The sequence below is a fragment of the Mirounga leonina genome, unplaced genomic scaffold (assembly GCF_011800145.1).
Source record: "Mirounga leonina isolate KUSES-001 unplaced genomic scaffold, KU_Mleo_1.0 Mir_114, whole genome shotgun sequence".
Classification (NCBI taxonomy): domain Eukaryota; kingdom Metazoa; phylum Chordata; class Mammalia; order Carnivora; family Phocidae; genus Mirounga; species Mirounga leonina.
Genome location: NW_023270265.1, coordinates 42,680,960 through 42,700,488, shown reverse-complemented (window position 1 = coordinate 42,700,488; position 19,529 = coordinate 42,680,960). Strand labels below are relative to the sequence as shown.

General features: G+C 41.2%; 1 protein-coding gene across 4 annotated transcripts in view; it reads right to left on the bottom strand.

Moving 5' to 3' along the window:
* INPP5F (inositol polyphosphate-5-phosphatase F) overlaps positions 1-19,529 on the bottom strand; it is an 80,728-nt gene that overhangs the window by 60,379 nt on the left and 820 nt on the right. For 3 of the 4 annotated variants that reach the window (XM_035030263.1, XM_035030288.1, XM_035030314.1), the window contains exon 2: positions 3,404-3,484. In XM_035030263.1, the coding sequence (XP_034886154.1) occupies positions 3,404-3,484 (81 nt within the window). Of the gene's footprint in view, positions 1-3,403; positions 3,485-19,529 lie in introns of those variants that run through there. The other variant, XM_035030272.1, reaches the window with a different exon arrangement.

The window sequence follows — 19,529 nt, the reverse complement described above, 5'->3', positions numbered from 1 at the left end:
GAGGGAAACAGGAGTGAGAAAGAGTTTAAGTACAGACATGTTATCCCCCCATCCTCTACCCCCAGAAGGTAAGATGCTCCCAGGGGAGAATGCACCTGAAGTGATCCTGTTAGTTCTAGTCCATCCTGGGAGCAAATCTCCCACCAGCCAGGCCAATGGTGTGGCCAAAGCAGGAGCTTTAGCGAGGCTCTGGGAGGGGAGGGGATGAGGCATCCCAGGGCAGAGAATGCAGGGAGCGAAGGGAGAAGGGGAAGATGGTTGCAGAAGGGTGGGGAGCTGGGGAGTGGCGTGGGGGCGGAGTGACACCCTGGGGTGTGGCTGCAGTTCTCTCTGGTGGGTGGTGGGTGAGGGAAGGAAGAGCAGCAGGGGGCCCAGAAAAGATGTTCCTTTGCTTCCTCCCCACTCCTCTTAAGAGCCAAACCTTAGAAGTGATGTGACAAGGGGGGTGGGGGGGAAAGTACAGAGATTACTTTCCCTGCCTTTCTTTCCTTATATTTTCTTTCTTCACCTCTCCCTTTTCCAAAATGGCCTGTAGACAGGAACCCCCACTGCTCATCAACCACTTGCTCGGAATCCAAAGGCAAAGCAATCCAACTTTGTTTTGTGTATGCTGATAAGTTTGTATTTGCAACCAAAAGAGCCTTGATAAAATAGTGGTAATTTATTAAGGACCTTCAGTCTCATTTAGACTCACAATACTGTAGGGGAAAAAAATGAGGGCAGTTATTTTTACTCTTGTTTTACAGCTTACAAAGTGGAGGCTCATGGGCATTGTGGCCCCAGTGAATCAGCCTCCTGGGATGCAAGCCTTTGTGAAGCCCCGTCTGATGTTCACTGTGGGCTTGGGTACGGGACTTCCTTTGGCCAGTGGAGTATTAGCAAGCTCAGGGACACAAGCAGAGGCTTGATAAAACTTTGTACACCGGGACTGGTCTTCTTGGTGCCCAGCCCCCACCTCAAAAAAATGTCCAGGTGTCCAGGATAGAAAGAGGACCCAAGGGGAGGCCTTGTGAGATGAGTTTCATGGACAGAGACGCTCCAGGTAAAGTCCCAGCTGAATCCTGCCACACAAGTGACCTCAGACAACAGAATAAAAGGGGCAAAAGAGCCTCTAGGTCAGTCCATAGAATTGTGTGATATTATATGTTGTTGTTCTAAGGCGCAATAGATAAATGAAAACCATGTTAAGTATCCCCCTCTATATCTTGAAGCTAATAAATAAAGTTTGGATTCAGATCTCCTTACTGATTTCAGTGATTTATTCATTGCTCCAGCATGTGACTGAAACTGAAGAAAAATAACTCAAGTTTCATAAGCTTCATTTAAACAATAGAAAATGAGTTTTAGCTCAGAACACTCAGCTATGAAATTATCCTGTCAGCATATAAATGAATTAAAAATATATTTATGTAAATGTGGACAGGTAGGAGAGTGTTACTAAAATACTTAGCATGGTTATACAATGTCTAAATGCTTTTCTCCTCATACCAAAAGAATTACAAAACTACCAAAGACAGAATATATAACAATGTTTATAGCGGTATTATTTCTAATAGCAAAAATAAACCCCCAAACAATTACACACTGACAGAAGAAAGGACAAATTATGATATATTCATACAAAAGTGAAAATAAAGAACTAAAAGCTTCATACATCAACATTGGTAAATCTCAAAAATATCGAGTTGAATCGAGGGGAAAAAAAAGAAGTAGAAGAACACAAACAGCTTAATACCGTTTATGTAAAGTCCCCCAAATACAAACCTTAGCATCGTATTACTTAGGAATACATATGTAATAAAAGCACTAATGAAAATCAAGGGAATAAATGCAAAATTAAAAATAGCAGCTGCTCCTGAAGGGAAGAAAGCAGGACACACGTGGAGGAAGGCACAGTGAGGGATCCAAAGACATCGGTTATGTCTCATCTCTTAGTTTGGGTGGCAGATGGATGTGTGTTTTACAACAACCTACACCGTGTATCTGTGGTAAATAGCTTTTTGTATCCATGAAATATTTCATGAAATCAACCCAGTTCTCAAATACACAACAATTTTAAAGATTTTATTTTTAGGGCGCCTGGGTGGCTCAGTAGGTTAAGTATCTGCCTTTGGCTCAGGGCATGTTCTCAGGGTCCTGGGATCGAGCCCCATGTTGGGCTCCATGCTCAGTGGGGAGTCTGCTTGAGATTCTCTCTCTCTCCCCCTCTCTCTCTGCTCCTCCCCCTCCACTCGTGCTTGCTCTTTCTCTCTCAAATAAATAAAACCTCTCTCTTTTTTTAAAGATTTTATTTATTTGACAGAGAGAGACACAGCGAGAGGGAACATAATAAGCAGGGGGAGTGGGAGAGGGAGAAGCAGGCTTCCCGCAGAGCAGGGAGCCCGATGCGGGGCTCGATCCCAGGACCCCGGGATCATAACCTGAGCCGAAGGCAGACACCCAACAACTGAGCCACCAGGCGCCCCTAAATAAATAAAATCTTTAAAAAAATTTTTTTATTTCTAAGTAATCTCTACACCCCACGTCAGGCTTGAACCCACAACCCTGAGATCAAGAGTCACATGCTCTACCCACTGAGCCAGGCTGGCACCCCACAACAATTTTATTTTAGAAGAGTAAGAAAGGGCATACTACAGAGGTAGCCAGACTCCCAATTACACGGTAATAATGGTAAAGCTACCTATAGTTCATAACTCATTAAAACTGATGTCAAAGGAGAAACAGATATTTAAACAGCGCTTAAAATATTTCAGTTAGTACTTTTCAGGACTTTTTGGAACCCGCCTATATAACATCTCTTTTCTCATCATCAAAATTCCTTCTGAACCCCAGACACAAGGGTCTGTCTTCTAAGCAAGGGCCTGGTGAATAACCTAGACCTTTCATCAATTTGCCTGCCCTGGTGAGGGCACCTGAAAAGGGCCACACTGCATGCTAAGAGAACCTTACTCTTCCCTGGCCAGAGTTGATTGTATCCAGAATGGACAGCCGACCCAAAGTTGGCCAGTCATGGTCTGCCATCTGCCTACCTCACCAGCCTTCTTCCTACCACCTTCTCCCTCGAAATCAGTGCAGTTGGTGTCTCTACCTGCCAGAGCACATACCATAATTATCAAATAATCATACAATTATTTCAGTGATTACTTACTGATATCTGTCTTCCTAAACTGTAAGCTCCACAAGGGTGAGAGCAGGTCAGTTTTTTCTCACTATTGTGTTCTACCAACTAGAATAATTCCTGACACATAGTAGGTATGCGATACTTAATACCTACTTTGGGCAGACCTAAAATTAGGGCAAAGGAATCAAAGCCATAACAGAATCCACATTCATCCTCAAAGAAGAAAATGCCATAGAATGCCGCATTAAATTTGACAAATTGAAGGACTTTATAGAAACATACCTGAATGAAGTTGAATTTTCCCAATAACACCTTCTACCAATCCCAAACAAATGGGATTCCAGGCAAGGAGTAGATCAGTAGCTAAAAGAAAACAAGAAGCACTCATGAGAAAATATTAATCAGAAAACATATTAAGACAGTATCTTCAGCAGTCTATTTTAAACAATCAACATCCCCAAAGGGCAGTTATGAACAGCCAGAACTGAATACATTACTGTAAAGCAATTTGTGGAAAAGTATTAAATCCGAGGCCTGAATAAGGTCTCGGCTACAAGGACAGTTAAGGGGCGAGAACTGACAAGCTGAGCCTCTCCTCGGATGGGAGGCAGTACTTGGGCGCCCTGCAGTGGAGGAAAGAGGCTGGTACACTGCAAGAGGGCAAATCAGAGAAGTCCTCCACGGTCCCAGCCAGTCCGATTCAAAGACAGGGCCTGAGAAACAGCCAGAAAGAGGTCCACTTACTGGACCACACCGTGGAAAATACCCTTTCCCAAAAACGCTTACACCAAGCAAAGAAATCCAGAAAGCTGGTGCTCTTTTATGGGACTAAGAGCCACGGCTATTTCTTGCGGGCCTAGTCTGTGCCAGGCGTCCCAATGAGGGTTCCTCAGAACAGAACAGAATGCTCTGGGTGACTTCTCGCAATTTTCCCCAAGGACGGCACATAACGGATACTAGTCTAGCCGACCAGGCAGGAGGCTAATTCATTACACTCAGTGGATGTGTGAGGACTTCAGGACTTAATTCTCTTGCAAAACCCAGGGTGCAACAGTCTGTTCTATATATGGAGATAAATGTGACGCTAGCGGTAGCTCAGTAGCTGGAAAAAATTACCAAGGATGAAAACACTGTTTCCCTTAGTAGAAAATTAAAATTACATTTTAATTATTACCATTTAAATTTTATTTTAGGGAAATTTATAATCAATCTGTAACTCATGGGGTAATTACAGACAATAATTCATAGTCTCTAAATTCATTTGAGTTTTGACTATTGTATCTTGAATGTCTTTGTTGTTAATGATACATTCAGTGGGAGGCAAATAAAGTTGACTTCTCTTTGGGCAGAACTGCAATTCAAAGCCAGACCTGCATGACTCATGGCCTGCGCTCTTAACCATTGTGCTACAGAATCCATACGTGGAACTAACCAGTAAGACAATATTTACATTTTAAGTAATATGCATTCTTATTATAAAAGTCATCCTGTATAAAATTGGAAAAAAATATTTTATCACTCCCATCCCACCAGCCAGAAAACTTATTTTGCTACGTTTCAGGTCATATGTCTGTGTGCATTCCACATCACAAGACTGCAAATACAGCAGTGTATACTAATTTTTTTCTTGTAACATTTCTTGAGTATTGTGTCATGTCTTTAAAATACTCTTCAAGGGGCACCTGGGTGGCTCAGTTGGTTAAGCATCTGCTTTCAGCTCAGGTCATGATTCCAGGGTCCTGGGATTGAGCCCTACTTTGGGTTCCCTGCTCATCCTCTTCCTCTGCTACTCCCCCTGCTTGTGCTCTGTCTCTCTCAATCTGTCAAACAAATAAAATCTTAAAAATAAATAAATAAATAAAATACTCTTCAAAATTGTAACTTCATGGCTACATAATTTTCCACTAAAGGAAGCTTCCTTACTCTTGGACATTTAAGTGATTTCCAGTTTTCCCCCATTGTTAAAAAATACTGTGATAGGGGTGCCTGGGTACACAGTCGGTTGGGATGGTGACCTCAGGATCATGAGATCCAGCCCTGAGTAGGGCTCTGCACTCAGCACAGAGTCTGTTTAAGACTCTCTCTCCCAAAGGGGAGCCCTCTTACACTGTTGGTAGGAATGCAAGCTGGTGCAGCCACTCTGGAAAACAGTATGGAGGTTCCTCAAAAAGTTGAAAACTGAACTACCCTATGACCCAGCAATTGTACTTCTAGGTATTTATCCAAAGGGTACAAAAAATAGTGATTCGAAGGGGCACCTGCACCCCAGTGTTTATAGCAGCAATGTCCACAATAGCCAAACTATGGAAAGAGCCCTGATGTCCATCGACAGATGGATAAAGAAGATGTGGTGTGTGTATACGCACGCACACACACACACAAATAGAATATTACTCAGCCAACAAAAAGAATGGAATCTTGCCATTTGCAACGATGTGGATGGAACTAGAGGGCATCATGCTAAGCGAAATAAGTCAGAAAAAGACACCATATGATTTCACTCATATGTGGAATTTAAGAAACAAAACAGATGAACATAGGGGAAGGGAAGGAAAAATAAAATAAAAACGGAGAGGGAAACAAACTATAAAGGACTCTTAACTATAGGAAACAAACAGGGTTGCTAGAGGGGAGGAGGTTAGGGGATGGGGTAACTGGCTGATGGGCATTAAGGAGGGCATTTGATGTAAAGAGCACTGGGAGTTATATGCAACTGATGAATCACTAAATTCTACCCCTGAAACTATGAATCTATTATATGTTAACTAAATTGATTTTAAATAAAAAAGTTTTTAAAAAAAGACTCTCTTGGGGCACCTGGGTGGCTCAGTCATTAAGCGTCTGCCTTCGGCTCAGATCATGATCTCAGGGTCCTGGGATCGAGCCCCACATCGGGCTCTCTACTCCGCAGGAAGTCTGCTTCTCCCTCTCCCATTCCCCCTGCCTGTGTTCGCTCTCTCGCTGTGTCTCTCTCTGTCAAATAAATAAATAAAATCTTTAAAAAAAACCAAAAAAACAAAAAAACACGGGCGCCTGGGTGGCTCAGTTGGTTAAGCGACTGCCTTCGGCTCAGGTCATGATCCTGGAGTCCCGGGATCGAGTCCCACATCAGGCTCCCTGCTCAGCAGGGAGTCTGCTTCTCCTCTGACCCTCCTCCCTCTCATGCTCTCTGTCTCTCTCTCATTGTCTCTCTCGCAAAATAAATAAAATCTTAAAAAAAAAAAAAAAAACCTCTCCCTCTGCCCCTCCCCCCACACACTTGCTCCCACTAAGATAAATCTTTCAAAAAAAAAAAAAAAACCCGATAAATGATGGATATTATGCAAATATTTTATTGCCTCTGAAATTAACAGCTCTAGGACAGATTCCTAGGAATGAAATTAGTAGGTGAAAACATAAGAAAATTTAAAGCTTTCAGACATTACTGAATTGCTTTCCACAGAGTTATACCAACTTAGACTTCTGCCTGAAACATAGGAAAATGCTTGTTTTAAGGTACTCTTGCCACCATTTAGAATTTCTTTTTAAATTTTTCTGATTTGCTGGTATCCACTGCCTAAATGATATTTTCTTTTCATTGCAGGTAAAATTTAACATTTAATTATAAAATCTGCTTATGTTTTCTTTTTCTAGGATTTTCTCATTCATATCTAACACATCTTGTATATTCCTTATTGATTTGAATCCTTTTACACTAAAATGTCGACTCTGACATGTCTGCACCTATTTTCAATTTTTAATTCTTGTACCGCTCCTTTTTCCATTATTTTTACACTTAAGAAGTTGTTCTTTACCCAGTATTAAGTATTTATTAATTTTATTTCCTTGTTAACTTTTAAAAGTCTAACTACTCTACTGGAATTCATGTTAGTGTATAGACTAAAAATACCCTGATTTCTCTTCGAACAACATGCCAGAATCTCTGTGGCAGGCAGGCCAAATCTCAACATCTACAGATGCCCCTCTAAGGAAAGAGCTCCAACTACCCATAACCCTGTACCCTGACCTCAGATGAACAGACCACAGTTGTAGGACTCTACCCTTTGGGTACCGAATGAGCTCTAGAAATATGGAAGAGGAATACAACGTTAGAGGTAAAGCAGCCAGGAACAGTTACATTTAAGCAGAAGGAAAGCAGCAAGAAAAATAATGCAGAGGAAAGTGCAAAGTTTGTTCTCAAATTTGTCCCTTCAGTGGAGAAACACTTATCAAGTACCTGCCAGGAACCAGGCGCTGTACCAGGCTACGAAGATATAAAAGTAAAGGAACAAGCTGTCTAGAACAGAAGACCAGTGGCTGCAGTGGAGATGTGGATTGATAAGATTGGAAAAAGTAAACTGAGGCCAATTGTAGAGAGATGTGAATAAAAAACTAATGAGCGTGTGCTTCCTGGAGACCAGGGCAGGCAGATAATGGCATAAATAAAATAAGACTGCAGCCAAGGATTAGCTGACAACATTGACAGGAGGTAGAGCCTGAAAGAAGGGAAAGGAACAACTACAAGTGTGTTCTAAGAGTCTTAGCCCGTAATGACCAGGAGCTACGTAGCCCAGGGGGTGGTGGGAGCAGTAAGTGAAGAATGCATAGGAGGTTAACATGAACCACCACAAAGGAAGCCAGGAAGGACAGGAAGAGAGTAAGTAAAATTAAAAAATGCCACTGAAATCTCTCTTCTCTCCAGAGTGGGAGAAGGAGAAGAGACAGGGTATACAGCAGCTGAAAGAGAAGGTGGGTGAGAGCCTCCTAACTCAATAGTCTTTCCCACCTTTGGCATTTTGGGCCAGGCGAATACATCAGCCATTCAAGAAATTAAAAACTTAAAAAATAAAAACTAGAAAAAAAACTATCACAATGACCAAGTTCTGTGCTCTAACGACTAAAAAAGAATAGTCACAGATAATCTTTGAGGTCCAGAGAGAGCCAGTTAAACTCATTAAGACTGAGTTCCTACTGGTATGATCAAGGAGAAGTAAGAATCAGAGGAGATATTCAAGGAGGAAAACAGAAGATGATGAAGTCAAAAGTAGGGTGTAAAAGTTGCCCTTGGAAAGGGACGACACTACCTTTTTCCAGGTCTGGAAGGTGAAAGGCTAAATATAGCAATGGAGAAGCAGCAAAGGAAAAGATCAGATGGCCTTGACTCAGTAAAAACAGGAGTCAAAGTCCTCTTCCCTTTGCAGGGAGGAAGGACAGAGGGGGACAGAGAGGGGTAGCAGAGGCTTGGCGTGGTGAGGGGAATCCAGAAAGTCAATTTTAAAAAGCTTTTTGTGTGCCTGAAACTCAGTGTTTTCAAGAAAAAAGGTGTCAATCCGTTAGTGGGTCATGAAATCAATTTTGTGTAATGAGATCAGCATTAACATCAATGAAACAGAATAGAAAACAGGAAAACTGCACCAGGAAACATTCCATGAAACTTTCTTGCTTCTGGTACATACATACAGGTAAGTGTTCACCAGGACATAATTTAAAAAGTATTCTTTATTATGGATCTCAAACATTTGAACGTACTATTTAACTTTGGGCTCATTATTTCAACTTTGTTGATTATTTTGCTCAACTCCTGTATGTACTTGCTAATATTTTCGACTATTTAATTGAAAAGTTTTTGAGAGAGGGCTTATTTTTTTAAACCTCACACTTTGTGTATATTTTTCCAGTTCTCCTTAATTTTTGCCTTAGATTTTGACACTGCATTGTCAGGCACATACACATTCAGGATTAATGTATCTTCCTGGTGAACTACTGTTTAGCAGGACGTAATAACTGCTTTTATTTTAAATAGTGCTCTTTGCCCTGAAGTCAAGTTTGTCTAACATTAATACTGTGAAAGGAATACAGTAGGCATTAGAAAAGGATAAATATGGACATTGCTAATCCGAATACATCACTTCTACTCGCCATAGCCTTAGGGACAAAGTCCAAATTCCCTGGAAAGCTCTGCACGGGGGCTGGTCCTACCCACCCTCCTCCTGCCTCCCCCCACCCCCAGCATCCTGGCCTTCCTGCAACCAACCAGAAGTGTGTGCAGGCTGGGTCTGGAATGCTGCTCCCCACCCACTTCTGCCTGCTTTTCATTCCAGACTCAGAACAAGAGTCACCGGTGTGCCCTGATATATTCCCCTCTCCACCCACCCAGTAGAATTCATCAGGCACTCTTTTGCGGCCCTCCTGAACCTTGCTCATATTTCCATCATGGCACCTTATTTTGGTTTCTAATTATTGGCATCTAATTATTGACTTCCCTATCTCCCTGACTGAACAGGAAGCTCATCGAGACCTAGTCTCATTTAGCTTTATGTCCCCAGTACATGGTACACAGCAGGTTCCAAAATGCTGAATGGACAAATGAAGGTATGGCATGGAATTGGAGAGGCAAGTTGAGGTCAGGTAATTTACACTGAATCATAGAAGGGTTCACTACTTATGGTGGCAAAGTTGAGGTCACTTGGTCTATTTCAGATAAAGACGTCAGGGCTGGCTGTGCCCAATACAACACAGGCTTGTCAAAATCAGAACACCACTTTTATGAAAATATCTCAATGCCTAGATATGCCCCAGAATCCCGTTTCCTCAGAACATGAAACACGGACCTATAGGTCTGAGCAGCTCACAACTAGGCATCCAGTCTCGGTCCCAGTAACCCATTTGGGTCCAAACGGCAAACTGAGCACAAGAGCCAGCTTCCTCCCTTCCCCTAGATCCTCTACACACAGGAGAGAGGGAGAATCTAGAAGAGGTAAAATCTAAAAGGAGGTAAAAATATACTTGGGGAAAAGACACGAATATTTGGTACACTTTCATTATGTATGTGAAAAGTACTGGGTCCTAAATCATGAGAAACCACAGAAAAATAATAAACAGAATGTCTAACTTTTAATTAGCAACAGAAAGACACCTGCCGAAAATTCAAGCTATCCAGTGGAAGATGAAGATAGTGGTAGGAAAAAGAAAAACAACAAACCACATACATACAATAAATGGAAAACATAAATAAAAGGTAGAAATAACTCCTAATATACTAATAACTAAAATAAATATATAGTTTTGGGGCGCCTGGGTGGCTCAGTTGTTAAGGATCTGCCTTCAGCGCAGGTCATGATCCCAGGGTCCTGGGATCAAGCCCCTCATTGGGCTCCCTGCTCTGCGGGAAGCCTGCTTCTCCCTCTCCCACTCCCCCTGCTTGTGTTTTCTCTCTCGCTGTGTCTCTCTCTGTCAAATAAATAAATAAAATCTTAAAAATAAATAAAAATAAATGTACAGTTTCAACTAACCACTTAAAGGAGAGACTTAAGTCTCAACCTCTCAGTTTATTTAATTCTATGCCTGTTTTATTCACCACTGGTAGCAGGCACTCATTTAATAGTTATTGAACCAAATGAATGAATAATTAAGTAAAAGTAAGCATGAAAGATTGAAACGGAAAATGGATTTCTCCTACCAACTGCTTATCTTCAATGACATTTAATAAGCCTAACATCTTGTTTTTACTGTTTTTAAAGGAAGCCCCAAAAGACCAGTCTTTTCCAATATGGCGCTTTTAATACTAAAAGCATTTATCTTTCAATAAATATAATAAATAATGCAGTGTGATTTCTTGCAATGGAAGACTTACCTGAAAACTTGAGGAAACTTTAAATTATCTTAAAAGGTCTAGCAGGGGCACATGGCTTCCCTTGCCCATGTAAAGACGAGACAAAACAATAGAGGGAGGCCGAAACGGGCAATGTAACTGGCACAAGAAGGGAGTGTAGTATCGTCTCTCTAAACCGTGGGGACTCTGTTGACTGGTACAGCACCTTGCACACAGCTCGCTTCAAAATGTGTGTTTTTTTTTAACCTGTTAACTCTTCACTAAGGAAATAAAAGGTGGTATTAGCAGAGTTTGTGTGTACAGAGGACGCATGTAGATATTAGTCCGAGCAGACATGGCAACTACCCTCGGTAATGGACACCTTGTCACCAATATTAATGGCTACTCTGGAGGCAGAAGGCAATGACATGGCAGAGAGTGTGACCAGTGGGCTTCTACCATCCTTCCACAAAGAACAGCCATGTAATGGATCTGCTCCAACAAACATATTGCTTCCTAATCTTTCCTTCAAAAGGTACAGTCCCATGTGTCATGCAAATTTGAAAGAGAAACATTTCAAATTTGCAAATAGGTTTTAAAATTTAGGAATTTCAAAGTTATCTAGTAGAGTTGCTTACAAATTACTAAAGTATAGCACTTTAGAAATAATGTCAAATTTAAATTAATGAAATAATTAAAGTAACATACACCCGAAGACATTTGGGTATTTTGTCATAGCTCAATTGTTTGACCCATTAGGTCAACATTTCCACTCTTATTTCGGACCCATCTGGCAGTACATGGCTTCTATTTTCACATGTCCTCCTCTTCCTGGTATACAGAAAACAAGTGATTAAATATGGTATGCCTGCAGAGCGCATGAGTCATTCATTCCAAGAGCCCAGAGTGACTGGCACTCCCTCAGCCCAAGATAAGCCTGGGGTCTCACACATCTACTGAAGTTTATGGGCAGTTTCACTTGTGTCTTTAAGAAAAAAAAAAAAAAAAAGCTGCTAGAGTATGCATAAATAATCAGACCCAAGTTTCACTTCCTGCTAAAGACAAAGGATATTATTGCTCTGAAAAGACAATCACCAACACCAAAGTCAAATAGATGAGGACAAGGGTTTTAACACGAGGAACTGAAAGTTCCCATTGTTAGTTCATGCTTCAGTTCTTAAAATTTAATTAAGCAGGGAAAACACGTTAGGGAATCATTTGACTCAGGTGCCATCTTATAAATGCAAAGTTTGATACACATTTTTTTTTTTAACTCTCTAATGGTAATTATTTTCCAGCATTCAGCAAGCTAAAAAGCTAACCCAATTTAGAAGTTCTAGCAGCTGGTGATTTCCCAGTGTGAATTCTAACTCAACGGTTGCTGATCCTGGCTTCTCAGGATCATCATCTGGGAGATTTAGAAAATGCGGATGCCTAGGCCCCACCCCTTCAGAGAGAGTGACTCAGTTGGTTAGGGTGGGGTCCTGGCACAGGTATTTTGTTAATCTACCCCAGGTGATCTAATGTACCAGCAGATTGAGAATTACTGGTCTAAGGGATTGTAAGTTACTGGGTGGAACCTGCATTAGTAATTTTATCAGTTTGATTCATAGATGATGCCCGCGCCATGTAGGAGTTGAAACACTTTCATGAAATAAAGTACTATGAACTGCATAAAGATCTCATAACATAGTTGGCATAAAAGCTGATCTAAGGGACGCCTGGGTGGCTCAGTCGTTAAGCGTCTGCCTTCGGCTCAGGTCATGATCCCAGGGTCCTAGGATCCAGCCCCGCATCAGGCTCCCTGTACTGCGGGAAGCCTGCTTCTCCCTCACCCACTCCCCCTGCTTGTGTTCCCTCTCTCGCTGTGTCTCTGTCAAATAAATAAATAAAATCTTAAAAAAAAAAAAAAAAAAAAAAGCTGATGTAAACTAGTGTAAAGAAATATTTCAAAAAATAACCCTAAGGGGGCGCCTGGGTGGCTCAGTCGTTAAGCGTCTGCCTTCGCCTCAGGTCAAGATCCCAGCGTCCTGCTCAGCGGGGAGTCTGCTGCTCCCTCTGACCCTCCTCCCTCTCGTGCTCTCTGTCTCTCATTCTCTCTCGCAAGTAAATAAATAAAATCTTTAAAAAAAAAAAAAAAAGAATTTCTACACTTTTCTATTAAAACAGGGATCTAATTATGGTGCGATGACAGAGCTACAGAGTTTTGACCATGATCATGAAGGATATCAGAAATTGTTTTTTAACCTCTACAATAACCAATCTAAAAATTGTTATGATTCTCTGACATGTAAAGTCCCAACTGTCACATCTCAAGAAAAGGCCAGTGCAACTCAAAAAAGAACAGAGGACAATCAAAAAAAAAAAAAGACTTTTGTGAAAGGTCAGATGCTATAATCAGGTTCTGAGAGGACCTGCTGGAAATGTATAAAATTATGGAAGGCATGGACTTCACAGTGCATTCAGAATACTAACACAGGAGACACATGTTTAAAAGACATGGCTTGTGGGGCGCCTGGGTGGCTCAGTTGGTTAAGCGACTGCCTTCGGCTCAGGTCATGATCCTGGAGTCCCGGGATCGAGTCCCGCATCGGGCTCCCTGCTCAGCAGGGAGTCTGCTTCTCCCTCTGATCCTCCCCCCTCTCATGCTCTATCTCATTCTCTCTCTCAAATAAATAAATAAAATCTTAAAAAAAAAAAAAAGATTTAAAAGACATGGCTTGAGAATAAATGAAGGCAAATACAGTTTAAATGACAATTTTCCAAACTCATTACCTTAAGAGGCTGACAATATAGTCAGTTCAAATAAGGATCAGATAAATCCTCAAATAAAAAAACTCATAATGCATTACCCAAGGGTTGGGGTATACCCCCCTCGGTGCTCCCCAAAACTGCTCTTTGATAGATCTTTCAAAAATAGGATCCTGAAAGCTAAATCAGAGCTAACAATTGGTATTTTCTTTCCTCATTTTAAAACTCTCAACCAAGATGCATAAAATTAGCACTTCAATAATTAAATAGATGCAACTTTTCTCCCAGCTGGTGTTTAATTTCCTAGCCTTTCCTGAAAACTTTGTTTAAAACTCTTACTCTCTTCTATCTAGGATGGCTTGTATAGTCATTCTGCCACCATTTGTCCCCACCAACAAAAAGCTCAGCCTTCAAACCCACCATCAGGTCTAGGATTTGCCCTTCTAATTGGCCTCAGATGAAGATGCTTCTAGATCAAACAGAGTGTGCTGTGGGTGGGAGGTAAGGAGGAGAACCTGTACAATTTCAGTATGGCCATTAGGCACGACTCATTCTCATAAACCTTTTTTGCTTTACTTTTTTTTTTTTGAGTACCCAATTAGAATGAAGTCATGATGCACACAAAGAGTTACGTCTGCCAAGAAAAAAAAGTCCAGAGAAGTCTACTAGTGTATACAGCTAGTTTTTTTCCAGGACTTACCACTCTTACAGAGAGAAGCAATCAGACTATTAAGAGCTGGAAGAAACTTCGCAGAATCAAATAAAAGAGCACCTTTCTTCCCACTTTCTTTATTAGGAAGAAAAACGGATTTTCACCACCTTGAAAAAAAAGACAACACTAAAACCTCAAACTTTAATACCCAACCCAAGCCTCCCAGCAGAACTGGGCATTAAGCTCTGTCACAGCATCTGTCACTCTAGAATGCTGCATATGTCTCTCCCCCACTGGACCACAGCCTCAGCCACAGGGTACAGTGTTTTAGCCACCTTTTTCTTTGGCACACTGCCCAGCAGACAAGTCTTCAATAAATGTTTAAAGAATAAACGACTTCACAGAATTTCAGACTGAATATAATTTGGAAGGAGAAAGAAACAGAACACACAATTACAGGGAGGAAATGAGGCTGCTTCTTTGCAAAAAGGGAGTTCAGATGGTCCCCCACTCACAATGGTCTGACTTATGACTTTCTGACTTTACAATGGTGCAAAAGAATATAGAAACTGTATTCTGAATTTTAAATGTTGATTTTTTTCCTGGGCTAGTGTTATGCCAATATCATAAACTCATGATGCTGGGCAGCCCTGGCTACCTGTAGCTCCCAGTCAGCCATGTGATCCCAAGGGTAAACAACCCACACACTTAACAACTATTCTGTACCCATACAACCATTCTGTTTTCACTTTCAGTGCAGTATTCAATAAATTACAGGAGGCATTCAACACGTGATTATAAAATAGGCTTTGCATTAGATGATTTTGCCTAACTGTAGGCTAACTGAAGTGCTCTGAGCACATTCAAGGCAGGCTAGGCTAAGCTATGTTTGGTAGGCTAGGTGTGTTAAATGCACTTTTGACTTACAATATTTTCAACTTACACTGGGTTATCAGGATGTTACTCCATAAGTCAAGTGAGATGTGCACTGGAAAGAGGTAAAGGGGAGGGGCGCCTGGGTGGCTCCGTTGGTTAAGCAACTGCCTTCGGCTCAGGTCATGATCCTGGAGTCCCTGGATCGAGTCCCGCATCGGGCTCCCTGCTCAGCGGGGAGTCTGATTCTCCCTCTGACCCTCTGACCCTCTTCCCTCTCATGCTCTCTCTCAAATAAATAAATAAAATCTTTAAAAAAAAAAAAAAGAAAGAGGTAAAGGGGAATAAATGAAATAGCTACTAGAGATGAATCCTGGAAGCCAAGAAGCATAACTGCCCAGAAGGAAGAGTAGCAAACTATTGCTCTGCTCAACAATTTGGTCTGTCGCCCGAGGGTGGGGAGATGTATATGTGCCTGAAATAAGAAGAATGTATATACCTGGCATAAAAACAATGTATAATGATATTCAGAAGCGTCATTAATATTACACATGCAAACTACTAAAATTAAAAGCATTATGGCAGTGTTTAAATTTCCTAATATTTCTGATCTTGTGACTGTTTCAAATTGTATATATTGACCATTGCAGAAACTGTGAAATTTGAAGTTCAGTTAAGTGAAAAGTGTTTAAAAAAAAAAAAGCCTGGGGTGCCTAGGTGGTTCAGTCGTTAAGCGTCTGCCTTCGGCTCAGGTCATGATCCCAGGGTTCTGGGATTGAGCTCCGCATCGGGATCCATGCTCCGCGGGAAGCCTGCTTCTCCCTCTCCCATTCCCCCTGCTTGTGTTCCCTTTCTCACTGTGTCTCTCTCTCTGTCAAATAAAGAAATAAAATCTTTAAATTAAAAAAAAAAAGACTCAAAGAAAATGTAGTTTTAAATATCCCACTATCAAGTTAAAGACATGCATGGTTAAACTTGAATGAACCTGAAATAAAATGAATTAACTTAAAAGAAAAAACAACAAGAAACACTGACCTAAAATCAACCTGTATTTCATTCAACCAGCCTTACCAAAGAAAGCACACAGGAGTGGATGCTTTTTTTGTGAATGAGAGCAGTTTCTTTAAGGGTCTCACAGCAACCGGAAAATGAGTCATCCTAACAGAGCATGGGATTTAATTAAGATCCTACCAGTATGTGTTGTGATAGTACTATAATGCTAAACGTTCAGTATTTATCATCAATTCTAAAATACTACTTAACATATTATCAAAGCTACTGATAATTTTAAAAATGTATTATTTCTTTATTTTGTTAAATATACTCCAAATGTTCTTCTCAGCTCAATTATGGTCAGTTAATACATAATGATTATAACTTAGACTAGCTAATAAGTAATTATTTGCTAGGGGTTCTAGGACATTGCTGTTACTTCTCAGGGCTCGTGTTTGCAAGATTAGATTTTTAAAGGTTATATTTTAAAACAGCTGAACAGAAATAGACCAGTTTAGGGGCGCCTGGGTGGCTCAGCTGTTAAGCGTCTGCCTTCGGCTCAGGTCATGATCCCAGGGTCCTGGGATAGAGCCCCGCATCGGGCTCCCTGCTCCGCGGGAAGCCTGCTTCTCCCTCTGCCACTCGCCCTGCTTGTGTTCCCTCTCTTCCTGTCTCTCTCTCTGTCAAATAAATAAATAAAATATTTAAAAAAAAGAAAAGAAATAGACCAGTTTACAGTTTATTCATAGAAAAATAGTAATACATCTTACAAAGCTCTAACGCATTTAAATCCCCATGAAATCACACCAAAGTCAGACTATGGCTCTGAGAATCCACACAATCAACGGCACAAACTAGCTTGATTTTCCAATAGTCTAGTATCTATCTGCAAATACATCAATCACCTAATTTTATTATAAATCACAAGGAACAAATTCAGCAACAAGTGCTTTTGTTTTGTTTTGTTTTTGCATAAGGGCCAGTTCGAGAAAAATAAAAAGGTCTTTATATCCCATTTATTTTCATTCAAAAAGAGATTTATTGAATCCCAGACTTAAAAGTTAGATTTCCCCCCCTTTATGAGTAAAATGAAAATGGGAACGGGTTTTTTTTGGTTGGCAAGACAGGCAGTGTTCTGGTCTTCAGTTCTTACATTCTCTGTGTAATCCTCCCAATAGCCCCTTTGCTGCTCAAGATACACAGGGTTGACCAGGGACTAGAATCATTTCAACTCATTCAATATAATTTTTATAGAAGACCTGCTATGGGTCAGGTGCTCGGGAAATGGTGAAAAATCTACACCCCCTTCTCCTTACTGGGGCTGAGGTAGGCTGGGCAGTTAGGACAAAGGGGAGTCATGCTGCTGGGCAACTGGGAGCTGCATGAATGCATCCAAATTTCTGAAACACCGAGCTGTCAGGGTTCCCCGGTTTCTGGCACCTGAATGCTCTGACCTAAAAGGCCTTGACACTGTCTCTTCTCTGAAGCCAGACTTTGGCAAGTCCTGGCATCTGCTGGCTCAGGCCTGGTTGGAACACAAGCGTCTAGGAACCAGTGACCCTACAAAGGTTCTGGCCCGCTTTGAAGGTGGTTGTCCTGAAGACCTTCTCTCCTCCACTCCCTCTCTACTTTATGTGCTCTGCAAGGATGCCTGTGAAATTGGATCCAGGACTCTTGACAGACTGGGAAAGGCTTCGGGTTGCTCATCACTGGCTGAACTAGTTACCAGTCAGTACATATCAATGTTTCTGCTCTAAGATCTACCCTGTATCTAGTCCCTTCCCAAACTGCAGATGTTCTAAAAACTTAAGAGAAACCTGATAAACTGACCATAACTTGGAAAAACCACTGGGCAATCTATTCTATAACAACATTCCCTGTAACTACGTAAACTAATTTTGCAACAAGGAGTCAGGGCAAGGGGTAGGGTCAAAGAACCAACCAGTAGTCCCTTTATCAGCCTTTCGTTCTATATAGATCCTTTCTCAATATGCATGCTTTGACATTTAAGGCTTTTTTTATTTTCTCCATACACTACCCTATAATGAATATGATAGCTAAAGGTACATTTCAGATATTACCCATAAAAATATAAATCCTATAACTGTAGTCAAGAAGGTAGAAAGGTTTATAAAACGTTTTTGTCGGAAAATTTGGCTTTGGAGTCATATACCGGATTAGAAGCCTGCATCCAAGAAGAGTTGATTTACTTCACTTGAGGGGAGTAATTTACCCCCAAGCAACCAGGATTGGAGAGCCTCCTGGTACAAGAAACAAACATAAACCAAAGAAAATGACAAATAATTCACTTAAAACCCCTCCTATTCAGAGAACTCCTGTGACCTTACCTCATTGCATGTAATTCCACTAGCTTGGTTCACCTCTGTCAACCTTAGAGGCTAAGAGAAAGGAAAGACTGGCCCTAGAAATGGAAATAACAAAGTCTTCCCTATTTATGTCTTAATCAACTGCCCAAATTCACAGGTGACCACCTAGAGATCTCCTGTTTCTTTACAAAACACAAGAATTCTTGTCCTCCAAGATGTACACTGAACAAACACTGAACAAATTGGTATTGTTTTAAAAACATTTTTGTGATGTACAAGGACACAAAAGCCCAACCCTGATTTTATAGTTGAGGAAATGAGGCACAGAAAAGTGTTCTGTCCGATGAACTGGAGATGATCTCAAGTTCCATCCAGCTGTAATAGTCAAGCTCTAAGAACCTAAAGAGTTGGCTCTTTGGCAGCCTGGAGAATTCTGCAATCTACCTTTCTTCAAGGAGCATTTGAAGCCGTACCCCAACCTGGGGGCAGGGTGGTGGGGGGTGTGCCAGGCAAATGGTCAAATCAGGAAAAACAGAATAGAATGACTGGAGACTGGCCAAAATTATCCTATCTACAACAACTTCTGTCCCAAGATCATCAGGAACTTTATCAGGGTGCAGTCATTTCTCTTCCATTCTGAATAGAGGAAATAAAATGTAATAGCTAGAGGGCGCCTGGGTGACTCAGTTAGTTGGGCAACTGCCTTCGGCTCAGGTCATGATCCTGGAGTCCCGGGATCGAGTCCCGCATCGGGCTCCCTGCTCAGCAAGGAGTCTGCTTCTCCGTCTGACCCTCCATCTCATGCTCTCTCTCTCTGTCTCATTCTCTCTCTCAAATAAATAAATAAAATCTTAAAAAAAAAAAATGTAATAGCTAGAAAATACACCCAGAGCCTAGGAAAAAAATAATAAGTTCTCCTTCACTACTCTCACAAATCAACTAGCAGGTCTTCATAAGAAAGCAGTGGGACCTGCCGGAAAGTGTTCTGGAGGCTCTCTGTGAGCTCAGGCAAGTTACTCAAGTTTCACACCTGTCTTCTCACCTGAAAAAGAGAATACCACCACCTGCTTCTGTAAGGCTGTTGTGGGGTTTGGGAATAATATATTAGGGAAAAGGTCCTTGGAAATCATCTTATACACGGTTAACAGCTGTGACGAAATGCTCATTTGGACTTTCTATACTTTTCAGTTCATAGCATGTAATCCTTGTCTCCATCACACAAGAATTACAAGTAAGTTTTAA